Source organism: Polyodon spathula, chromosome 3 (genome assembly GCF_017654505.1).
Source record: "Polyodon spathula isolate WHYD16114869_AA chromosome 3, ASM1765450v1, whole genome shotgun sequence".
In the NCBI taxonomy this organism is placed as follows: Eukaryota; Metazoa; Chordata; class Actinopteri; order Acipenseriformes; family Polyodontidae; genus Polyodon; species Polyodon spathula.
The window spans coordinates 82515311-82541960 of NC_054536.1; the positions used below are offsets into that span (position 1 = coordinate 82515311).

General features: G+C 37.4%; 1 protein-coding gene across 2 annotated transcripts in view; it reads right to left on the reverse strand.

Moving 5' to 3' along the window:
* Positions 1 to 26650, reverse strand: part of impact (impact RWD domain protein) — an 87207-nt gene that overhangs the window by 54309 nt on the left and 6248 nt on the right. For both annotated transcript variants that reach the window (XM_041246125.1, XM_041246124.1), the window contains exons 4-5: positions 26510 to 26572; positions 25161 to 25246 (exon numbers count right to left, since the gene is read on the reverse strand). In XM_041246125.1, the coding sequence (XP_041102059.1) occupies positions 25161 to 25246; positions 26510 to 26572 (149 nt within the window). The remainder of the gene's footprint in view (positions 1 to 25160; positions 25247 to 26509; positions 26573 to 26650) is intronic.

Genomic DNA, 26650 nt, shown 5'->3' on the forward strand with positions numbered 1-26650 from the left:
TCAACAACCTCATTACAGTGCATGTTCAATGTTTGTTAAAGATAATTATACTAGTACTATTTGATTAATAGCTGCAATGCTGTGCCAATTTAGAATCTTGGTTGGAGATACCCAATTAAAAAGGACTGTGCAATGCTGTGTGAGACTGCGTGCATCAGGGGAGGAAGCAGTGGTTCTCTGATCATACGTGAATGCCTGCCAGGAAGATTCACAGCCTTCAGCCTGCAGACCACAACTCATTCTTGACCTGGTAACCCTGATGTAGAAATATGTCAATTGGATGAGGGAATACAGTAGAAATCTTACAGGAATTGTCGGGAAGATACAGATTTTTAAAAACACAAACTACTTGCAGCTAAAATCTGAAACTGTGTGAAGTGTCCAGCTGATATCCCACATCTACACATTCCAAACTATACTCACTCAAACAGTACATTAAAGTATCAATCTTCTGAAGAATTATGAGACATGCAAAAAAGAATAAAAAGTCAGTAATTGCAGTAGGCCCATGCCCACCCCCTGAAGAGTACCGTTTTTTGTAGCCCCCCCCCCCCCCCCCCCACACACACACACACACACACACACACACACACACACACACTGTGTCATTGTAGACATTGTGGGATATGTTACATTGATCTAAAACTGTTGCAAATGTAAAGACTGTCGCTGTTTAGATACTTTGTGATATCTCTAAATAAACAGGACGTTATTTCGAGATATCTTAAAATGATTTAAAGATATCTCTAAATGACAGTTTGGTATCTCAAAATGAAAGGTATCTCAAAGGTATTTAGGTAACTCAAAATGAAATTAAGATATCTTCAAAATCATTTATTTTACAGATATCTCAAATGCATTTAAAAGATATCTGCAAATGATTTCCAGATATCTCTAAAAATGTAAAGAAATCTTAAAATGCAATTTGAGATATCCATACATGACAATTTGGCTTGCCATAATCCGAAAAGTGTTGGTTTAAAGAGGAAACATATGGTACATGGCTTTATGAGGAAATTAAAAAAAGCTTCAGCATTCATAGCATCTTGATGTATTATAAACCACTGTAATTGGATGTATGAAATGTATGAACATGTGTATGACAGTTTAACCAGTAAACAATCGTTTACACAAAGGGTTTAAACGTTCAATCTAAGTATCTTTAAATTGGAAAGAGAACAAAATTGCACAATTCTATAGATCCATTGGGTTGGGCTCCTCAGTCAGGATGCCAAAAAATGTTTGTGAACCCCTGCATTAATTCACGCAAATGTTTACACACACATATATATATATATATATATATATATATATATATATATATATATATATATATATATATATATATATATATATAGAGAGAGAGAGAGAGAGAGAGAGAGAGAGAGAGAGAGAGAGATAGATTTCAGCTGTGTACATTATTAAATGTTCTGAAATACTAAAGCACACACATGAATGTGAATGATTTTCCATTTTTTAATTATGCAAAGAAAAAAAGAAAACTGCTAAACAACTAGGACTTCCACTCAAGAAGATGATGTGCCAGTGGTCCTTGAAGCAACATTATCTCTTGAAAGTGCTCGGGGGTTGACTGGAATTGAGAATTAATTCAATATTTAAGGTCAAATACTTTATAGCTTGAAACAATGACGAGGCAATAAAAGAAAAGAAAACTTTAAAAGAGCCCTGGTGAACACTAACAGAGAGAGAGAAAAATGCCTAGTGTTGCAACCTTCACATTAGAGAATGCAGGGCACCCCCTCATATAAACATAATGTATGTAGAATGAGGATTAGACAAGAGTGTTCACTTGCAGGCTATCTTTTATCCTCATGGTTGAAGTTAAGACACCCAAAGTCAATGGCAGCTGAGCAGTGTGTTATGAATGTTACAGTACCTCAGGTGCTAGGTTTACAGACCACTATTATGCTGCAGTAAAAAGCACTATGCAATCAATTTATGTCTTATTGAGATGCAGTAAAGCCATTTCCTTACTGTACTAAAACACCCACAACTGAAGCTTTCACACAAAGACTAATATATATATATATATATATATATATATATATATATATATATATATATATATACACACACACACACACACACACAAAATTGAAATACATGTGTGCAGTTACCATGGCATCAACACCATATCAGTATTTCCACTGATTGTTTTCAAACACACTTTCCCTTAAAAGGTACATTAAACATACCGAAAAGCTGGAAAGTTGGCTATTTTGAGCAAAAACTTTTATATTTTTCCCCAATTTGCAGTGTCCAATAATCCTCTCGTCGCAGCAATTCCCCACACAGCTCAAAATACAGAAACGGTTTAGTGGGTGTCCTCTAATCCCACGAGCCAGCTTCCTCTTCTACACCCAGGAACTCGAATGATGTCAGTGAGCTACTGACCTTTGGAGGACCAGCTTTTGAACTCACTGGGCACCTGGCCAGCAGGGTCTGCTTTAGCGCAATGAGAACAAACAGTCCCTGCCGGTTTTGCCTCCCTAACCAACTGTCATTGCTGTGGTGTGTATTTCTGTAATATTTTTGGGAAAACAGGACAGAACAAATCTTGTGTGGTCTTAGTCCCTGCCTAGTGTTTACATTTACATGATAGATCAGAAAAATCAAGATCAATTCTAGCTTTATAAAATACTAAAACATAAATAGAAATATGTCAATTTTTGACAAAATTCACAAAAAAATGACATTGATGCAATGTTGTATCAGCCTATATTTATGAAATCTACTCTGAAATATTCTATTTGATATATTAATTGAGAGAGCTGAAACTGTGACCTTTTTCAGTTGTCATGGATACCATACTGCATGAATTTATCAATCTAAATCCGTGACTTGCCAGCACCCAATTCTCTGAATGTTATCCCTCTTGATATGTGATGACCCTGACACTACAAGAACAATCTGATGTAAAATTGTTCTTCTTTTTAATGTTAGTATTACCTGGGTGCAGGATTTTACAGATGAATACAACAAACTTAGGTTTTGAGTTAGTCTTCTTGTGAATATAGTAAAGTTGGTATGGAATTAACAGTAAAATCATATACTATGTTACAGGTAATGTAGTTCAGTTTTCTTTTCTTTCTTGTTGTCACAGACAAGGTGCTGTTGCCCTCAAAATCACAATGAAAAAAAATTGCCTGTCCTAAAATTATTGGACTAATCCCCAAAAAATAACATTAGGTAACAATTTAGATAATAGCATGTTTAGTATTAATTATATTTTTTGCAGGGGGACTCCACTGTGAATTCTCTCTATGGACCTCCTTGAAGCACTGATTCTTTTTTTCTCCATTAACATTCCATTTAAAGAAGGGATTAAAAATAGGTTCCAAGATTGACTAAAATACTGTGACAGCTTAGTATAATTGCCTGACTAATAAGGATGAACATGTTCTGCCACTTAGTATTACAGACTACAGCTCATTAAAATATACTCCTTGTCCTGTTCTTTTATGTTAAACAATTTTCTGCACATTTTTTTTTTTTTAAGTTCTGTAGACTAATTTTGACTACATGCATATGAAATAGCATTTAGCAAGAATCACACCCCACAAACATACAATCTGTATTACTCTTTCCCAATGTGCTCCCTACAGTTTTAAAATATAGGAATGGATTGAGAACATCACCGGAGCACTGAAATTTTACAACACGATGTGCTCCACATTGTCACAACTGCTACTTAGTCTAACAGAATATGTGGTTTCCCACCAATCGTTGTTGGAAATTAGGGAAGCACACATCACCGACATTGGGCCCCAGTGAGGTTGTGAAGCAAATCATGTTGTTTATCTAATAGGGGTGTAACAATACATTACTGTCACAATACGATGCAATCAACAATATGCAGGTCATCTGGATTACTTGTATAATTCATTGTGGAAGGATGTGGGTATTCACTGACATGGGAGATAGAAGTGTATTTGCAAACACCGCACAGGTGCCCAGTTTTTTTTTTTTTTTTTCTTCTTGCAGCGATTTATTTTAGCCCACAGAGGGTGCTGTTGCCCGTGGCCTGAATACCACCAATAGTAGACAGGTCCACAGGAATACCAACATAGGTAGATAGTTCAGTGCTGGCTCACTCACAGGTGCTCAAAAGAATAATGAAAACAAAAGGCGAAAGAAAAAGGGAAAAAGAAACACTAATAAAACAACATAAAAAAAAAATAAAAAAGTGCTACTTACACAGTGTCCCCACTGCCACTATGCTGGTCATTTATTTTATAAGGTCTTCTTTCTCTAGGCTGACTGTTTTCCTCAGCCGTGCTTGCGTATTTTAGTCCCATGCCCCAACCACTGGCTTTCCTGCCTGGTCTATGTTTACACAGGCATTCTCCGCCGACGTCTCTGTGTATTCTCAATCACGGCCACGCAAATGCACAACCAAGCTCAGTATTTATAGGCCGGGCAATCCCCCAAGGCCACTCAGAGAGAGGGAAAGCCAACACACCTCTCCGTGTTATCGTCATGACTGACAGGCGGATCTTACGGGACTACTGCCCTCATCCTGCAGAACCAAAAAATACACCAGACCATCAGCACAGATCTCCCGTTACATGCATACAAAGATCAAATGATCACTTAACAATGGGACTGTTTTGTTAAAAATACTAAGATTAAATGAAATAGGGAAAGCATGTATTCATACCAGCTATAAAACACACACTATCATTAGATCCATACTATCTAACAGAGCTCAGTGATCCTTGCTTGCTAGTTTTCAAGTGATTTATATGTAAACTGCAAAAAAAAAAGTAATATCTACAGTATCTTGTTCAGATCAATGACTTTTTATTTTAATTAGAGAATAGGAAATACATTTGTTGAATATTTAGGTATTATGGTTTGTAGTTGTATTTCCTGTACCCAATGTTATCCTTAATGGCATCAGCAAATTCAAGTGAGGGTATGTGACAAAGTGGTTAATAGTGTGCAGGTGATCAAAGAACAGACAGATAATTGTAACCCAGGTGAAAAAGGTTTGTTTATTTTATTTCCTTATATCCAGTGATTGACGGCGAAAACAAACAGCAAATAACAATGCTGGTAAGGGTTAAGGCTAAGCAACAGTAGACAGAACAAAACAAACAAAATTATTCACCATACAAATACAGGTCCTTCCAGGTCACTTATTAATAACCAAATGAAGGAACAGATTACGATTCTCCGTCCCCTTTACATGCCGTCACGCATGACCCCTTGGTAAATCTGCAGCTGCTACATTGTTTCTCTTCCAGGTCAATACGTTCTTGCAACGGAGTCTCGCCTTTTTCCAGACTGACCGACTTCCCGACCCGAGGAAAGAACTGTCAAGCCAGCCCGTCAAAAAACCCCTCACAGGTCGGGAGGGAGATTTACAACCAAGGTTCATTGTATTTCTGTCACAGGGTACTACTACCTTGGCTCAACTAACAATCTTCTTCCACTATACAGTACCTGCATGTGGGCAGCAGCTTGGAGTATAAAAAACTAAACAATCTGATGTCTAAACAATCTGCGCTGGACAGTCCCGGATCAGCCAAAAGAAACCTTTAGCAAGATCAGCATCTGTGCTAACTATTACTACAGAAGTGTTATAGAAATGGGCAAAATATAAGCAAAATGTCAAAAAAATGAATAAAAACAAACAAAAAAAAGAAATACATATTTGCTACAAGGTTCTTCCCATTAATACAAATTCGTTTTTTTTTTTTTTGTGAATCTGCCACAATAAGCTACCAAATGTTGCAGTTCAACCAAATGTGTATGCTACCCAGGAATAGCTGGAGTCAAAGTGTATTTTATGTAGACTGACAGACAGTTGTGCCCTTTTCCTCCAGCAACTGACAAGATAAATTTGGAGAAGCCAGCCATAGTACTAGTTATCTGCAGTCTTCTTAAACAGCTCAGTCAGATGGGTGCAACTCCCACAGGCTTGCTACTTCCCCTTGCTGCTCTCTATTCCACTGTGTGGGAAATCTGAAGTGCACAACTGAACTACATTCTCAGAGGTACTTCTCCTTCAAAGCAAAAACACAGTGAAGTTCTTCCAATTGACAGTCATTAGACATGACTGTGAAAGCTGTGCCAGTCGCTTTATATGTAGTCCTGCACGACTCAGGAATCTGAATCTATTTAATGGCCACTAGAATAAGGCAATAATAAAAAATAAAAAAAGTACAAATACTTTATTCCTTTGAACTCTGAAGCTTAATTTGGTTACTGATTTTATGGTTAAAGTGCTTGGAAGGATTGAAAACGCACAACAGACAAATACTGGCACAACTGTAGTATCAGCAGTAAAGTGCCACAAAATTCAACACACATTTGATTTGTCTTGGACTGACAGAAAATATCGAAAATGACACTAAATCCTAATAACATAGTCATAGTCTTAATGGAATTTGTTAGGAATTTTGCAGCTGAACATATTGGCAAAATACAGAAATATAATGTGACAAAATGTGCACTTTTTTGTCTGTTGGTCTTAGAAAAAGTGAGATAAATAGCCATTCAATTTATACAAAATTTTAGAACAGTTGAATATTGTTCTTTTATGATTCAGATGAAAATTTCCACTTGTAAGAAACAGGTATGTAACAAGGTTCCTGGATCGAAGTGTTATATCATTATAATAGGTGCATTGCCAAGTCCAAGGTGATTTCAAAGTCATTGGATTTCAAAGTTTTTATTTCAAGTATAATAATAAAAACAAACTATGACTGATGGATGTAACATCACACTGTACAACAACCCAACAAACAGTGCTGTTTTATCGTTACCAGTCTCCTGTACTTATTAAATAGTAATACTTTAAATTTTAAAATGTCAACAAATTAAGTGATGTCTTATATTTACTATTAAAGTGTTGAAGTCAAGATCCATGTAGGAGCACATACAGGTTTCAATAGAATAAGTTCTGTAGGATATTGTGCAAGCTTCATGCATAGCACCACATGATTTAACAGTATATAAAAATTTAACTTCAACACTGCAAAAGAACCAGTTTAACTGTTATCTTTGGCACCATAAATAGTGTCAAATGTTAGTACTTGAGCATTGTTAGTGGAATTTTATTAGCATTTTTTCAGATCATTTTCTCTCTCCTCCAGCTTCACTTGAACAGTTTGCAGTTTTGTCTTCTTTTCTTTTCTCTTGGACCTGAGGGCACTTGCTTGAGCTAGTTTCTGGGCCATGTTTTCAGCTTTTGATTTCTCAGCTTCCTCTGAAATCTTGTTTACGCTTTCCTCAAGGTTTTCAATGACATTCTTGAGAATTTTTGCTTTCTTTTTGAGGCTTTCTATGTCCTCCACAATTCACTTCCTTCTTCTTCATCAGTGTTCTGCTTCCTCTTCTGTTGTTTTAGATAATCGTGATACCTTCTCCTGGCACTGTTCTTTCTTGAGTGATTGGTACCTGGAGGACACCCCCACAACTGCTCACTTCGTCATACACAATCCTGTGGGCAATGAGTGTGTCTGTGTGCGGGTTGTCTTGCAACACATCTTTGTTCACAGAGAAACCTCTCTCTACTGCAGCCTGGCCATGAGAAAGGAGCAGTAGATTCTTACAGACTTCTAGCAGATGCTCGTACTTGGTCATGTGCTCCATTAGGAAAGTATCAAGCCTAGTCTTACTGGAGCTGAAATCTTTAAAATCTTCTGCCCTTGCCTCTGTATGCACAAACTGCTGCAACTCCTGACAAACAAGTTCCCCAGCAACCAAGCCTCCTGTGAGGGTTTTAGTAATGACAAGGTTGTGATTGAGTTTCTTCATTTGACTCGCACAAATCTCAGGCTTCTTTGACATCTTTCTTGGGTCTAAGCATGAGAGTACTTCAGAGGACTTTTGTCTAGGATCTTTTTACTCATAGCGGTCAATCCTTTCAGGCACTCCATTCAAAATTCCAGCAGTTGTCTGGGGCTGATTTTTTCCTGCCGGGATAGTACCTGCAAAGAGAGGGTAGAATATGTTTACATACGCTGTTGAAAAGATTAAAGTCTTCTCTAAGATAAGGATACATTTGCAAGGAAAGCACCACATGCCTAAACACATCCTTATTAATATACATGATTATATTTTGGTACACACACCCCTACGCTGCATGCATCATATCTGTAATAGAAATATCAAGCAGTGCAACACACAACATGTGCACTTGTCATAATGAGAGGTGTAGTGTCATATCAAATACTACTATCTACATGTATAATAAAGTAAACTTTTCATACCGTCAGAGTTGCTTCAGCAGCAAAACCAGTATCCACTTTGCTGTGATGTGCATGCACCTCCTTGTTGGCTTCTCTGGTGTTCCATGTGAATCAAGGTTGACCTTGATGAAGCAACGAAGCAAACTCTGAAATTAAAATAATCCTTTGCGTGATAATTTAGATTTTGACTAATCTTAGTATGTACAAAAATGAATTAAAGATGGGAAACAGAAATCCTATTTTACACTGTCATGTACATTTATTGACTCCGACTACTTTCAGAGGCTTTTCTATTTCATTTAATGTTATTTTGAAACCCACAGTAATTGTGACATTATTGAATGACAGCTATCACAGAAATGCTATAATTGTTCAATGCCAATCCTCATAATGAAAACTTATTTATTGATTTTTTGTTTAATTTTCACAACAAACTGTGAATAATATCATGACATTGTGTAAAATCATACCATTAGTAAGTCTTGCAAGTCTAGCCATGCAGGGCAGTACAGGCTCATCACACTGGTAGCGAGTCAGAAATGGGATGACCGTCATTGACACTGCCAGGAAAAACTGCATTTTTATTTTTATAAGCTGGTCTTTGCTTGCCTTTGCCAGAACATCAAAGGATAGGTTGTGGGGGTGTGACACTTTTTTTCTCAGTCACTGCTCTGATGTACTTCATGACCTTCTCCAACACATCTAAGGCCCTCAAAACCATGGGCTGATTTTCGAGCTATCTATGCCCACAGAACTTCATCGGGAAGTCACAATCCTCTTTGATTTGATTAACTGTCATGTAGTTTTCACGTCTACCAGGGGCATCCTGATAACACTTTCTTCAACTCCCATTCTGTGAAGCAAGCTGAAAGCATAAAATTATTATATATATAATTATATATATATATATATATATATATATATATATATATATATATATATATATATATATATATGCTAATCTTGAGTGCTTTCTCTCTAGTAAAACTCATATGATATATAATAACCCATTTTAGAAACTTTTATCAATAAACTTTACACATGCATTCCTTCAAAATTACATCCTCACAATACTGATAATCATTAAAAATGTATGGTATATTCACATCAAATAAATATCGAACTCTGCAATTGACCTGTTAGCTTTGAATGCATTGTGCAGGGTGTGAAGCCCACAACTGCCTGTCATTAGGAGCAGCTTCCCCCCAGACTGTTCTTTCTGTTCATCCTGCATGTGCTCAAGGAATTTCCGATTTACATTTGGACCATGCATAGAAATTGATATTATATGTTTCAGGCTGAGCTGTGCAGTACACTCCTGAAATTGAAGATATCATTTTCAAACAACACAAAGCATAACCAGTGGCTTAAAGCTCTAGTACATAAACCCTTACATGGGCTACTGCACAGTGTACACAATCTAATACAACTATAAGCCTTCAGTCTAAGTCTGTTCAAGCTGGAATGTTTTAGAAGTGTTTGACAATTTTTCAACTTAATCTAGATTTAATATTAGAGATGTGTGGTTAACCAAATTTTCAGTTTGGTTAAAAAAAAACAAAAAAAAAAAAAACTAAACCAATCTGAATAAAAGTGTTTTGTTTTGTTTTTTTTTTTTTTTTTGTTTTTTTTTTAAGTGCGCTGCCTGTTCCTTGTTGAGCGTATCTTGTGGATGTGCAACACGTTTCTCAGTGCACACGTGTGAATAATATCCATAGGGAGTAATGGAGAAATAAAATAGTGATTCCTACATTATTGTCATTGGAAAATAGTAGTAATAAGAATTCTAACATACTGATAACATAATTTAGGAGACTTGCGGCAAAGTATCACCATCTCCTATCAGGTAGCTACTCTAATCAGCTGTTTTACTGTTCAGACAAACGATCAGACTGAATAAACAGAAGATCAGTGTTTCTGATGTGATTGGTAGAGAAATTCAAACCTTTTTTTAATTCACTTGAGAAAGACAGTAACTTTAGTATATTAGTGGCTAAAAAATCTAGTTAGCTTAAAAAGAAAAACCAAAAAAAAGAGTTTTTAAAAGTAAAACCGAAATGCAACCAAACCAAAATAAAACTTCCAAAACCGCAAATCTCAGCTTCATATAGCTCTAGATCCTCCCTAAAATGAGCTAGTATCTGGATCTTAGTCTTGATCTAGTATAGTAAAATAAGATTTCAGCTGCTCACTTTGAAATGAGTGATCATGTCCAGTGCCGTGGCATGATGCAGGATCTTACATGGTGAGCAACCGGCTTGGCGTTGACAGATCCATACTCCCAGTACCTGGCATGAATGTCCATTTGCTTCATTTTTTTTTCTTGTTGAGGATCTCATCGAATAATAGCACAAAGTTGGCTGAGCTGACTTTTACTATAAACTTATCTTTAAAATACAGTGCTTATCCCAACTTAAATAGCCTGTCTTGGTCTTCCCCACACTAAAACGCCTGGGCTGCTTGTCTGTCGGGAAAGACAGACCACAGAATTTCCGCTTTTAGTGCTTCTTTACTTGACTCGACCAGGTGTGCAATCGATTTAGGCCTAGGCTGAGGGGTGGTCGTTTGACTGCATGAATGATGATAGTGGAGGATTTATTTACGTTTTTTACAGCCTTTTTGTGATTCTGGCCGGCTGCATGAGTTTTCAACGCAGTTTTCCCCATATTCTCGAGGCTGCAGGTTTTCTTGCAAAGGCGCCATTGGAAAGAATACTTATCTTGTACGCGCTCTGTCGACGAGGTAAACTCTTCCTCAGTGGTGAGCTACTGCTCATTGAATATGCATTTGGTTATGTGAAAGTGCTAATATCCTCAATGCTCAATGTACAGTCGCTCAATGTACAGACTGATTTGAAAGTAAGTTTACCACATCAACCCATGGTGCCACTAGCTTTATTATAACTTGTTCTATTGCATTTATTACAGCAAACAAAGAAAATTAAGAAAGCGGACATACTTCAGCTTACCAACTGCTACGCAAATTAATCAAAATAAAGTTTCTTCACAGTCTGTAATTTTTCAACCACTGAACCATTTTTTTTTACCACTGAAATATACCATTTAACTTACTATTCAGTTTACCACTGAAAACAGCATTTAAATTACCATTTGAAATCCAATGGTATACAAATGGTAATATTTAATGGTAAGCTCCTATGGTAATGAATGGTACATTTCTGTAAGGTAATGCTTATAGCAATTCCATCCAGATGCACGAAACATTAAAAAATGTCCTTGTGGTTAAGTCCTTATGGTGCTGAATCATTTTATATATATATATATATATATTATATATATTATATATATATATATATATATATATATAGTGTGGCAAAGTAACTGAAGGGAAGTATGTTAGTTTATGGCACAGTAAAGCATTATTCCTCTATATAGAATTTGTATTAAAAAAAAAGTGGGTAAAATAGACAGCAGTACCAGTGTGCTGACCACTAGAGGTCATCAATCTGCAGATATCACAGCATCACCTTGGGGGTAAACCCTTTACAATACCTTGTACAAGGGGATCCAGGTGAAGGTAATCAAATTAAATGAATTGTTACCCCTTTCAGGTGCAAGCACTTATTAGTGGGATGCTTCCCCAGGACCATGTGTTTTTTGGCTGTAGTTGACTCTCTCCTATAAAAATTCACTAAAAATCTATTTTTTACAGTAGCATCTTGGAAATGGTGTCCTTTTTTCAGAACACTGGTGAACATTATAAAGTACACCACCCACTCGATATATCACGGGTGTCAGGGTCCAATACAAATCCGCTATATATTGAGGGCCATGACAGAAAAAAGAGACCCATAGAAAAACAAATAGGCTAATAACAAATACTGTACAACCACGCCCTTGTTTTATTGGGTGCATCAGGGTCCAGTATAAATTCTCTACACAACCAGCTTTTTCTAATTTTTCAGATAAAAAGCAGCACACCGTTTTAATTCGTATTGCGAGGGGTAATTGCTTCTCATCAACTTCAGGCTTCAACTAATTTCACTGGTCTTTCTCTCCTTTCTCAAATGCCCAAACCTGCTGCACTGAAAGAATCCATTCGCAATAACAACATAGCAGGCTTGTTGCTATGGAGCTGACATCACTGCCTGTGGCTTTTGCTAGTGCATTGCTGCCACACGTGAACACCTTGTTGGCTAAAGTAGATATTTAATTTGCTTTGTGTTAACGTTCAATGCGTGTATATGATAACAGTACGATATTAATGCTTTGTTTTTAATTGTTTTGTAAATTTTTGTTTGTGGTGAGCAGTACGAAATAAAACAAACAGTAATTCTAAGTTAAATTGTCTACTATATGTATATTGCAGGTAAGGCATATGCAGTTAGACAGTAAAAATGGGGAGCCAACTCCAGGACCGCGATTTATCCAAATCTGCAGCATAGAGATGGGCGATACAACGAGGGGTGGGTGTACTTCACAAACCATACAAACTTTTCACTTTCTTATATATGCCTTGCAAAAGTATTCAGACCCCTAACCAATTCTCTCATATTACTGAATTACAAAAGGTACATTGAAATTAAACTCAAAATCAATTATTGTAAGGTGACATTGGTTTTATGTTGGGAAATATTTTTAAGAAAAATAGAAAACTGAAATATCTTGCTTGCATAAGTATTCAACCCCTGTGTTGTGGAAGCTCCCAGTTTGCACCGATGAAACAAATTGCCCTAACGAGGAAACAATTACCTTACCATTGGCCTCCACCTGTAAACCATTAAAGTTGCTGTCACATTTTCTGGATAAAAACCCCACTGCTGAAGGATCATTGGTAAGGCGGTGAATCTGAAGGAAAATGAAGACCAAAGAGCATCCTACAGAAGTTAGAGATAAAGTAATACAAATGCACAGATTAGCAAAAGGGTACAAAATAATATCCAAGTGTTTGGATATTCCAGTTAACACAGCTGGATCAATAATCAGAAAGTGGAAGCTGAATCACACCACCCAGGCACTGCCAAGAAAAGGCCGTCCCTCAAAACTCAACGCTCAAACAAGAAGGAGATTTGTGAGAAAAGCCACAGAGAGGCCAACAATCACTTTGAAGGAGCTACAGAGTTCAGTGGCTGGGAGTGGAGTAATGGTGCACTAGTCAACCATATCAAGAGCTCTGCATAACACTGGCCTGTATGGGAGGGTGGCAAGAAAGAAGCTGTTACTCAAAAAGTACCATCTGAAAGCACGTCTGGAGTTTGCCAGAAAGCATGAGATTGACCCAGCTGAGATGTGGGAAAAGGTTTTGTGGTCAGATGAGACCAAGCTTTTTGGCCAAAACTCAAAGCGCTATCTGTGGTGCAAACCCAACAATGCCCACGCCTCAAGACACACCATCCCTACAGTGAAGTATGGTGGTGGCAGCATCATGCTGTGGGGATGCTTCTCATCAGCAGGGACTGGGCATCTTGTTACAATTGAAGGAAGAATGGATAGAGCAAAATACAGGAAAATACTGCAGGAGAATCTGCTTCAGTCCGCTAAAAAACTGAAGCTTGGGAGGAAATTCACCTTTCAGCAGGACAATGATCCCAAGCACAAGGCCAAAGCAACATTGGAGTGGCTCAAGCACAAAAAGGTGACTGTCCTACAGTGGCCCAGTCAAAGTCCTGATCTCAACCCCATTTAGAATTTGTGGAACTATTTGAAAATTGCGATCCACAAGAGTCGTCCATCCAACCTGAACAACCTGGAGCAATACTGCCAAGAAGAATGGGCCAAAATCACTCCGACACTGTGTGCAAAGCTGGTACATACTTACCCCAAAAGACTTAAAGCTGTTATTGCAGCGAAAGGTGGCTCTACCAAATATTAATGTGTGGGGGTTGAATACTTATGCAAGCAAGATATTTCAGTTTTTTATTTTTCTTAAAAATATTTCCCAACATAAAACCAATGTCACCTTACAATAATTGATTTTGAGTTTAAGTTTTAAAATAAAATATCGAACAGAACGAAATTTCAATGTACCATTTGTAATTCAGTAATATGAGAGCATTGGTCAGGGGTCTGAATACTTTTGCAAGGCACTGTATATATATATATATATATATATATATATATATATATATATATATATATATATATATATATATATATAGAATAAATGTTCTAATATAATCAAGCCTGTACTGTAAAGTACGGTGGTCTGTAAGTCATCAAAATTAGGTCCTTTTTCTTACTGCGTTTACACTATTACGGTCCTACAAGCCCACTTCAGTGTGTTCGTGTTAACATGATCCCAGTCCTTAAAGGGCTAAGCAATTACAGGTGGGGTATGAAAGGTCTCTGATTACGCAGTTCTGGTTGAAGGGGAGAGGAGCCAACAAAGAGTGCAGACTACAGAGTGAGAAGAAGGAATTGTAAGAGAGGAAGAAACCTTACAGGTAAACGGTGTAGCCGTCATCAGCTAGTTAGGGATACAAATAAAAGTGTAGTTATAGCAAAAAGATTGCTTTTGTTTTTGTAAATATTCTATATAAAACAATTGAAACATATTGGAAGACTGTACAAAGCGTTGTTTTGAGGAAACGGCATCAACACATCCAGCAAAATACCACAATGTATACATATATTCTAAAGATGTACAGTGTCGTGAAAAAGTATTTGCACCCTGTCTGATTTTCTGCATTTGTGCATATTTTTGACACTGAATGTTATCAGATCTTCAACCAAAATGTAATATTAGATAAAAAGGGACCCGCAGTGAACAAATAACACAAAATTTTGATACCTATTTCCTTTATTTATTAAACAAAGTTATGCAACACCCAATGCCCCTGTGTAAAAAAGTAAATCGCCCCCTTAGACTCAATAACTGATTATGCCACCTTTAGCAGCAATAACTACAATCAAACGCTTCCTGTAGTAATTGACCAGTCTCTCACAGCGCTGTGGAGGAATTGTGGTCCACTCCTTCATGCAGAACTGCTTCAGCTCAATGACATTTGTGGGTTTTCGAGCATAAACTGCTTGTTTCAGGTCCTGCCACAACATCTCAATGGGGTTTAGGTGTGGACTTTGACTAGGCCCTAAATTTCTCGTTCTTCAACCATTCTGATGTAGACTTGTTTGTGCGTTTCGGATCATGGTCTTGCTGCATGACCCAGCTGCACTTCAGCTTCAGCTCACGGACGGATGGTCTGACATTCTCCTGTAGAATTCTCTGATACAGAGCAGAATTCATGGTTCCTTCAATGATGGCAAGTCGTCCATGTCCTGATGCAGCAAAGTATCCCCAAATCATGACACTACCACCACCATGCTTGACTGTTGGTATGAGGTTCTTACTGTGGAATGCAGCTTTTGGTTTTCGCTAGACATAACAGGGCCCATGTTAGCCAAAAAGTTCCACTTTTGACTCATCTGTCCAAAGAATGTTGTTCCAGAACTCTTGAGGATCATCCAGGTGCTTTTTGGCAAGCTTGAGTCAAGCATTCATATTCTTCTCAGTGAGCAGTGGTATCCGCCTTGCTGCTCTGCCGTGAATCCCATTTTTACCTAGTGTATTTCTGATGGTGGAGTCATGAACACTGACCTTAGCTGAGGCGAGAGAGGCGTGCAGATCCCTGGATGTTGTTCTAGGTTTCTTTGTGACTTCCTGGACAATTTTACGCCTTGCTGTTGGAGAGATTTTAGCAGGACGGCCACTCCTGGGAAGATTCACTATTGTCCCAAACTTTCTCCATTTGGACAATATGGCTCTGACTGTGGTTTGGTGGAGCCCCAGAGAAATGGCTTTGTAACCCTTTCCAGACTGATAGGCATCAAAAACTTTTTTCTTTTAATTGTGGCATGATGTGCCTCTAGAACCTGTGTGCTGACAACTTCACTCTGATGGTAAGGGCCAAAGTTAGTCAGATTTATATTGGGCAGGGCTGAAGATTGCATGTTTGATTACCTTGCACACCAAACAAATGAAAGAAGCAACAAACTCTGGTGTCGTTTTTTTCTCTGACTCCCTCTATATACTACTACAACCCACAAAAAGATCTGACCAAATTCAATGTGAAAAATGTGCAAAAATGCAGAAAATCAGACAGGGGGCAAATACTTTTTCACGACAGTGTATATGCAAAAAATTGAAGTGTGACAAGCTAATGGATGAATGAAAGGAAAGACAGAAAACTCCCTATATCACTATGAACCTGATACTCTCAATAACTTATGCTATAAAGCTTATTAGCAAGTTTCATGACAATTGAATATGCGGTTCTACAGATACATGCAAAACGGTATGACAAACCGACAGTTAGCTATACAGACAGACAGACACCTACTGTATATCTCCACAATCTAATAGTCACAGTAACTTATGCTAAATAATGTTAATGCCAAGTTCCATGACAACTGAGTAAGTGGTTTCCAGATATATGGAAAAATGTACTACTGCCACCACTATATCCCCTTTGCAGGGGATAATAAGTGTGTGTGTGTGTATATATATATATATATATATATATATATATATATATATATATATATTGTCACCTTTTTGCTTGCCACAGAGGCTCTCACGGGTTCTTCTCCCTTCCGAATCACGACCCAACACACAGGATTCTACTGAAACAGCGCTCACGCACACTTTTAATAAACACAAAATGAAATAAACACAAAACAAACACCTAGCTCCTATTTGGAGCACTCACTAAACATAAACAGGAACCTAACTATCACGCAGGACGGCTAAACCATTTACCTGCCACAAACATTCAAAAACACACCCTTACACAATACCTCAATACGACTGCTCACTCACACAGTCGGGCTCTTCTCTCAGCAGCAGCCTGGAACAGACTGGCTGCCTCTCAAATACCCTGCACCTGGCTCTAATTTACAATTACCACCAGGTGCAGGGGATTACTAAACAATAAAACAATTACACAATTAAACCCCATAACACCCAAATGTGCATTCTCACAAGGTTTTTAGCAGGGAAGGATTTTAACCCCCTCCCTGCTATCTCACAATATATATATATATATATATATATATATATATATATATATATATATATATATATATATATATATATATAGACACACACACGAGTTCACTTGCTGGAAACTAGGTTTTTTTCATAATTGACAATGTTTTACGTCGTATACGTTTCTGTAAATACTTGAAAATGAAAACACGTTACAATATACAAAACAAAACATAAGGAGTATCAAAGCAATGTTCAAGTAAATTGAAAATTGTCTCTAAATCTTGGATTTCTCAAAATAGCCACCCTTTGCCTTAATAACAGCCTCACAAACGCAAGGCATTCGGTTAACAAGTTTCAGCAGGAAATCACCCGACATGTCTTCCCAGCTCTTCTGCAGCAATTCCCAGAGATGTAGGGCACTTGTGGGTAGCTTTGCTTTGACTCTTCTGTCCAGTTCATCCCATACAAGTTCTATGGGATTGAGGTCTGGAGACTGGGCAGGCCAGGTCATTAGATTGAGTTGTCCTTCACTTTTCTTCTTCGCCAGATAGTTCTTGCACAACTTTGAGGTGTGTTTCAGGTCATTATCTTGCTGAAGAATGAAGGACTGCCCAACTAGCCGTAATCCTGATGGAATGGCATGCCTCTGAAGTATGCTATGATAGCCATGCTGGTTGAGCTTACCATGGACTTGGTAAAGATCACCAACTCTGTCACCAGCAAAGCAACCCCAGACCATGACACTGCCTCCTCCATGCTTGACAGTGGGACCCACACATGCAGAACTGATGCATTTAAACTCTGTGCATCTTACAAATACTCGGTGGTTGGACCCAAATATTTCAAATTTTGACTCATCGGTCCATAAGACCGACTTCCACTCCTCAAACGTCCAGTTTCTGTGTTTTTTGGCCCAGGCAAGTCTCTTCCTCTTATTCTGCATTCTTAACAATGGTTTCTTTGCAGCAGTTCTTCCAGTTAGGCCAGCTTCACACAATCTCCTCTGAACAGTTGATGTTGAAACATCTGTACTTCTAGTAGCATTCAGCTGACCTTGTATTTCAGGCACAGTTAATCGCCGGTTTCGCAGACTTGTGACTCGAATGAACTTATGTCTGATTCTGAGGTCACCCTTGGCCTGCCTGACCTTGTTCAGTCCTCATGAGTGCCAGTTTCTTCAAATCGTTTGATGGTCTTGGCCACAGCAGTTACAGACACTTGCAAAGTTCTTACGATTTGTCTTAAAGATTGACCTTCATTTCTTAAAGTAATTACAGACTTTTTTTACATTCTTTTTTCTTTGCTTAACTGAGCGTATTTTGCCATTTTCTGCTCCCTTACATTCAGGAATGACAAACTTCTGCCTATGCTACTTATACTTATAGTAATCATGGACCGTCACCTGTTAACAATAATTGGTGACAAAAGGTTAATTGGGTAACATGCTAGTTAACTCAGAGAAGATCTAACAAAGACACTTTTATACTTAGGCCAGTGTTCAAACACCGTGTTATACACATTTCAGACTTTTAACTGACTTGAGCTTCAGACTGAAATCCCCTTGCTTTGGGTGACCATTTCATTGAAATTGACAAGATTTACATTTTCATTTAAAAATTGAATTTTTGAATGCAATTCAATTCTGTTTATCAGCTTATATAAGTACACGTATCATATAATGAAATATTAAGTGTTTATAGATAAGTTTATACAGTTAAAAGCATAGATAATCATGAAAAACCAGGTTTCAAGCAGGTGTACTCAAACTTTTGACTGGTACTGTGTGTGTGTGTGTGTGTGTGTGTGTGTATATATATATATATATATATGTGTGTGTGTGTGTGTGTGTGTGTGTGTTTGGATATTTACTCAATTTAAATATTTGGATATATTAAATATTCTTATAGTCGTTTATTTACAAAAAGTAAAAAAAGCCATTATACTGCTCAGAACACAGGTAGAGACAGCATAGAAGCAGGGGCAGAGTGGCGTGTGTGTGCCTTTATTTTACAGTAAGACATTACAATATGTAACACATTAAAGTAGAATATATCCCAGGAGTAAAGAATACACTGTGTAGGCCTTACTTTACACCGATGAATAAACTATAAAACAAAGGAGGCCCAACAGTAGTTCAAGTTAAACATTGTTTTGATTATTCCCGAAATAAATAGTACATAAAGCTGACACCACATTTTATTTATTTCTTTACTTGCCATTGCAGTTTCTTCTCAATAAACAGTGGCCATAGACAAGTTTTCATAAAGCACTAACATTAGGTTTACTACATTCTGAGTATACATCTACACTAATACAATTTAGACAGCCGTTGCAAAGGCCAAACTATATAAATAAGTCTTCAAGTTCGTTTTGAAGAATTTCACAGAATCGAAGTCCTTACTTTCTGCTACTGAGTTCCAGAGGTTAGACGCACAGTTTGAGAAGGCACATGCTCCTTGGGTAGAGAGTCTAACTCTGTGTTCCACCAATAATCCATACCTTGTGAGCACAGGGCATGACAAGGGACATATGGAATGAGCATTTTTGCAATATAAACAACCCTGTATTGCACTGGAGAGTCACTTATTCTGTTCTGACTTTGTACTAGACAATAAGCTTATGATTGTACGACGAAGCATGAATACACTGTATACCGTATTCCTCTGAATTTAAGATGTACTTTTTAAACAATTTTTTCTTCTCAAAAGTAGCCTCCATGTTAAATGAGTACAGTATAGTGATGCATGTATTAAAAATTGCCAATAAAAGATGTGACTACCCAAGTGTATAAACAGCAACGTGACCGACTGCCAAGAAAACCAAAACATTACTGCCTCATCTCGAAGCATCCATGACATACAGGCAACCATTTTCAAAGAAGCGTCATTAACCCTTTGCTGTCCTATGTCGGACCAGGTTTGGCATTACACTTTTCCCTTTCCAGTCTGATGTCGGACCCTGTCCGACATTATCAAAAAAAACGTAAATCACAAGTCTCTAGTCTTTTTTTCACCATGTACCACAGAGATAATACGGACATAAATAAAGGAGATAGCTGCTTCTACATCCAGCGCTCAAGGAATATCACAGACATTTATTTATTTGCAGATCTTTTTGAGATATTATAGTAATAAAATAATGACTTGAATCGCATTATTGAGGAGTTTGGTGATAAAATGAGTGATCAGGAGAGGATTTATCAGCATGCACGTCTACAAAGAGGTATGTGAAAAATACAGCGAACAAGGGGTGGGACTTGGCTGGAGATACAGTACTGAGTGTCCTTTTGTGATTCAATGCCTTTTAAACCTGTTTTACTCTGAAAAAAAAACCCCTTTGGAATTCCAAGAGAAGTTTTTACAATTTCAGTGTTTCTAACAATACCAGCTTAGACAGACCGGAAATACTGATCAGACCCCCGTATTTTTCGACATGCCAAGCAATACCACAGTTCACAAACTGGGAGAAAAACAGGTGCGAGTAATCACGACTGGAAATGAGAAGCAGCACATAACTGTAATGCTCTGTGTAACAGCAGACGGCCGCAAACTGCCTCCATATGCGTAATTGAGGTTGTATCTTTGTAAATGCATATTTATTTGATGGGGTTTTTTTCCCTCAAATTGAGGATGGAAATTTGGGCTGTGTCTTAAATTTGACGGTGTCTTAAAAAGGAATACAGTATATAATGTATGCTGTATAGAGAGCACTGGCTCCCTTTAAATTTCTAAGTCAAGTAAGAAACCGGTCAATAAATATATTGCTATAACATACATCCCCTGTCAACGCTGTGAATACACCATGTCCACCATCCACTTCACACAAGGCTAATTGCAATTGTGACTGACAATTAGCTAATTAACAAACTCAGTTTTTGAAATGTTACTCATCAAACTTTTACATGTACTGTATGCCAATTTCACATATTAATTAACTCAATTTGATGTTGTAAATACAGGGTTCATATAGATTTTCTGATACAAATTTCAAGGACTTTTCAAGGACCATTTTGACAATTTTCAAAATCCCTAATTTAGGAAGTTTGACACGATAACCGTCTTGCGATCTGTACTTAGTGTTATGTGTTGTATTGTTTTGTGTAGCTGTTCCGTGTCTTGTCTGTGTCCTGAGTGCCTGAGCAAGTGCACTTGTTGGGTGGGAAGGGAGTGTGATCGATTTGTGAACCCAGTGTTCTTGTGAATGCTGTTCAATCATGTTGTTTGTCCTTTGTTCAATCTGTGGGGTCCAATAACGTGTCTTGTTATGTCTACATTGTATGTCTGGTTGTCTAAATGTTACATGCTGTTGCTGTTTTTTTCTGTATAAAGAGGCAGGTTGAATGCTGCTGCAGGCTGTGCTGACCTTGCTGAATAAAGTCTGCTGTTTAGCAAACAACATCTTTGCGGTTGTCCAGCTCCTGATTTTCACTCAATGTTACAGTATGTATTTGTGCACTGTTGTTTTAGGTTGGCAGGGAAGGGTTAATTGCCTTCTCTGCCAAATCACTTCACATGTAGAACATATTTTGATATCGTAAGTTTTGTCTGAAAAATTCTCTGCTTAGGCTCAAAATTAGCAAGGACAGCCGAGCAATGTAAAGGCATACCATTCAGTTTGCATGCAGTACTGTATCTCCAGGAGCTGTAGGTTCTGCATCACAAAAAGATTGTTTTTATGCAATCACAACAACAGTCCATAAGGGGACGTGGGAAATTAATGTCCACTAACAACTCATATGAAAACATTACATGACAAAATACCTTAACTTTTAAATGCCCTATCTAGTAATTGGGGCTCAGAGACTACTTTAACCAGGCCTACAGATAAAGAATACTGAAACCTGTAGGTCTATTGTGTTTTAAAGCTTGCTCCTAGTAGAGCTGTATTAGTTTATTTTCTTCTTTATATGCCATACAGCAATGTTACCTCATAAAAAGCTATTTGATAAGCGCCTCCTGAGTACGACAGTAAAAAATTACTTGTTATGGCAAAGTGAATATAGAAATATGAAGAAATAAATCACAACCAACATCTGAAGATTAGAAAGCTTTTAATGTTATACTGATTTAGATCTGAAATGGGAATTTCTCAAAAGTATTCAATGCCTTTAAAAGACTACCTGTATAGTGTTTTTTTTTTTTTTAAAACAATCATTCTATTTCTGCCAGATTTTTTTTTTTATATAAAGTTTGTAGTCTCCAATTTTTTACCCTGGTTTTCTCCCCAATTTAGTGTGCCCAATTACTATCTGTATCCTCGGCTCACCGCTAGCAACCTCCCTGCTGACTCGGGGAACGGGGGCTGGAGCACGCGTCCTCCGAAACATTCTCCTGCCAATCCTTAATTTTTCGCACTGCAGATCCACAGCGAGGCCACCAGACCTATATCGCTGGAGGACAACACAGATCTGGCAGATACACTGCAGAACCACAGGCGCTCTATTGGCCACAGGGGTCGCTGATGCGCGGAAAGCCGTGGATTCCCCTGCCGACAGCGCTCGGCCAATTGTGTGCCACCCCCTAGGAACTCTTGGTCATGGTCAGCTGTGACATAGCCTAGACTTGAACCTGCGATCCCCAGACTATAGGGCACATCCTGTACTCCACGTGGAGCGCTTTTACTGGATCGCCACTCGGGAGCCCATTTCTGCCAGATTTTAGGGCCATCTGAGATGAAGGTATTGAAAATAAACATCTACGCTTCACTATATACATCTGTTCTATTGATGCAAAAATTAGGCCCTATCTGACATTTTACATACTTTTGAAAACAAAAATACCATGAAGAAACTTTCCTGCAATGTATAAATTGCACCACTGTTAAGAGCAGGGTTTCTCAAACTTGATCCTGGGGACCCGTATCTGCTGGTTTTCATTCCAACCGAGCTCTCAATTGCTAAACTATACCCTTAATTGAACTAATAATTAGCTTAATTAGACCTTTTTACTTGTTTTCAGCTCTTAAATAGTTGCAGATTTCAAGTTAGCCATAACATTTTATAAGTAACCTGAACTATGCAACTGTTCAAGAGCTGAAAACAAGTAATAAGGTCTAATTAAGCCAATTATTAGTCAAATTAAGGGTCTAGTTAAGTAATTGAGAACTCGGTTAGAAAGAAAACCAGCAGACACAGGGGGTCCCTCGGCCCGAGTTTGAGAAGCCCCAGTTTAGGCACACCAGCATTTAGATCACATGGTGTCCACATGTCGATCCTACACCATCAATGCACATCAATACTACTTTGTCAATTGTAATTTCTTCTGGTAATCAGTACTGGATTAGTCAGCTTTATCAGTGAAATGTATTGTTTCATCTGGCGTTTCTTTGATAGTTCCCAATTTTTGCAGAGCAAAATGTATTTTTATACAACAGCATGAAATTTAGATGCCGTTTCAAATGCAGCTTATTTTTTATCTTTTAGCTCCACTGACTATTTTACATGACATCAGTTTTGGGGGGAGATATTTACTGATATACTCATTCTGATATATAAGCAACTGATTTATTGGTCTTATTTTAGATGCCTAGGACTCAGTCTTGGAGACGTTGTTTTGTTTTGTTTGTTGTTAGCAAGACACTTGATCACATATGTTGGCAGCTACAGCATGACTGATAACACAGGTGTCTCTAAATTATTTTCATTTAGAAACACAGCATAACTCAATTATACCCCATGCACCGATTGTCTTCAATGATGTGGTGTTTTGGGATCTGAGTACTGTAAATTCTCTTCTATCCCATGTTTCCTTACACAAAGGAAGAAACTGAAAGTAAAGAAAAAGCAAGCTTGGCTTCTTACTGGTATTTCAGGTGAACAAGCATACAAAATGGAAGGCTGGCTTGCCTCTTGCTGCTCGCTTTGTACAACGTGATGTGACTGTGTGGATATTAAATGAAATGCTATACAAAAAAAAAAAAAGCCTTGAGGTATCCATTAATCTGTAACAAAGCATTTTGCACATATAAACTAATTAACTCTTTCAACACTGCAGACCTGTGTAGAGCTATAGGACAGGCTAGAAATTGCAGTTTTAGTGAACAAAAATAAACAGGATATAAAAAAATGTATCATTGATCAATCCATACATTAACAACAATGTGGCGCAGTTCACTGGACCTCACCTGTAAAGGGACTGCATCAACTGTAGGTAAAGGAAATAACAACAGCACAACACTAATTATTCTGTAAGGTGCAATTCTACCATGAATTTGAAGTGAAAATATAAACAGATACAGATCGTTCTCCTCATCCAAACTACAAAAAAGAGAAGAAAGCCCAGGCAGCTTCTACAAAACAGCAAGCTGCATGTTAACACTGTAAGAAGCTAATACTGTATAATGAAAGAGAAAGCCAGGTTTTCAGGAATCTAAAATATGTGCGTATGCTTCCACCTAGTGGAATTAAATTCAACCCAACATGAACAAAGACATCAGACATTCAACACAATAAACAACAATAGTAATCAAAATCTTTTTTTTTTAAATGGAATTAAAGCTTAAAATTAAATGAGATTAAAATCACAAAGGCATTTTTAAAACAGCTAGGGTATTTTTTGCTCAGATATTTTAGAAGTTCATTTTAACTTAAAGGTTCTTATTACAATTCCATAAGTGATCAACTGATAGTTCACATGCTCTGATCAATCAATCAGTTTAAACATCAAAACATCACAATCTAAATACAAGCAGATAATTAATATTTCTGTATCAAGATTATGAAAATCAAAACACCTAACAGTGCATGCGAGTCAAAATGTGAGACGGCCAGACGTTTACATCAACTGATAATTAACACCATACATTTAAACCCCCCCTCTTAATTAAAAAGTATTCTAAAAATTGCCTTTACATAGTAGAGCAGGTCATTTTTAGCACTTTTGTAATTTATTATGCTACATAATAAGTGCAGACTACGGGGGCTAATCTACGGGGAATACTGAAGTTATCTAAAGATCTATAGGCTAGGGTACAGTTAAATACTTTCAACCTTACCTGAGTCAGCAGAATGTGATTTCTCCACAAGGAATTCTCGGATTGTCTCCACCCACAGATAAAGAATGCTCTCCCCAATATTCTGCCTGTTAAAAGCATTCCAGTCATAAAAGACATAATGTACCTTCTCTATGCACTAATTAGAAACCATACCTAGTTTCAACAGTACACACATTTACTCCTAATGTGAAGTTGTATTATACTGAAAACAATATATAGGGAACATACAAAGTATTTTCCCAATGGTAAATGCACAGAGTTGCAATGCATTAAAAAGGACACTGCTGCTTTATGAATAGAGCTCTTTATTCACCTAAATGTGGTACGTCACAAATAATATATCTCAATTCATTATTAAATGATGTAGAGTTTAATTTTTATTATTTTAATAAATTAATCCCTATAAATGCACATTCACAAGAGGGTTAGTTTAGGAAACTATACAAGTAGGCATAACTGTAGGCTTTCTCCACACAGGGCTAGATTTACATATCATTATTCCTGGTTCAGGTCTTAAATTTCTTATTTTCAGAAAGTAGGACTCATTCTCATTCTGTGACCAGTCAGTTAGAAGTCAACCATTTCTGAGACACTATTTGTGCTCCACTGGTCACTGTACATACCGTGCCAATTATTCATTTTGCAGTCCTCATTTAATTTGTTTTGATCAGACTAGGATTTTAAATTAAAATGGCATTTGGAAATTAGCCCATTTGCACCAAAGTTCATTCACTCATATGCACCTTTTTATTTCTCTGTTTATGTAATCATTCATATTTCTATTTATTTAATTATCAAGTCAGAATATATTCTTTCTTTACTTTTTTATTAAATAAGATTTACTGGACAGACTAAATATTTTGTGAAACATTCATATTCTCTGTCCAACTGTGGTACAGTATGTACATACTAATCATCAAATCTTGTATGTCTCTTGTACTGTTTGAGTGACAGAAAGGAACTTAAATGTTTGTTCAAAAGGAATTTAGTGGCATTCTTTCTATATCTTATCTATAGCTGTCAATACAAAGAGTATTTTACCAAGTCTGAGTTCTGTCTTTAAGGGAAGCACCTTTCCCACAGTTCTCTTTGCAGTTTTATGTATTGTACACTTGTTAAGTTCTGTTATAAGTAATTCAAAAGATAAGTTAAATAAACTGAGTTTAGCAGTGCCTGCTTCTGTCCCTTGTCAACTGCCTTGATTTGACACTACCTAACAGTCCACCACACAAGACAAAGCCATAGGCAAATACACAGCAGATGACTCATTCTGCAGCTCTGTTGTTTAAACAGCTTACCCAGGATTTTTACAGCTTTCAAAAACATCAGTACAGTGTCACTTAACTTACACATAACTTTCTTCAAGTCTGTTAGATAGTTCCATTCTTTCTGGACCTCTGAGCCAGGGAGCACTGAAACACAAAGGGATTAACAAGAAGGTTGACCATGATTTTATTCATACACAATTTATGCTGTGCATGGAACACTTA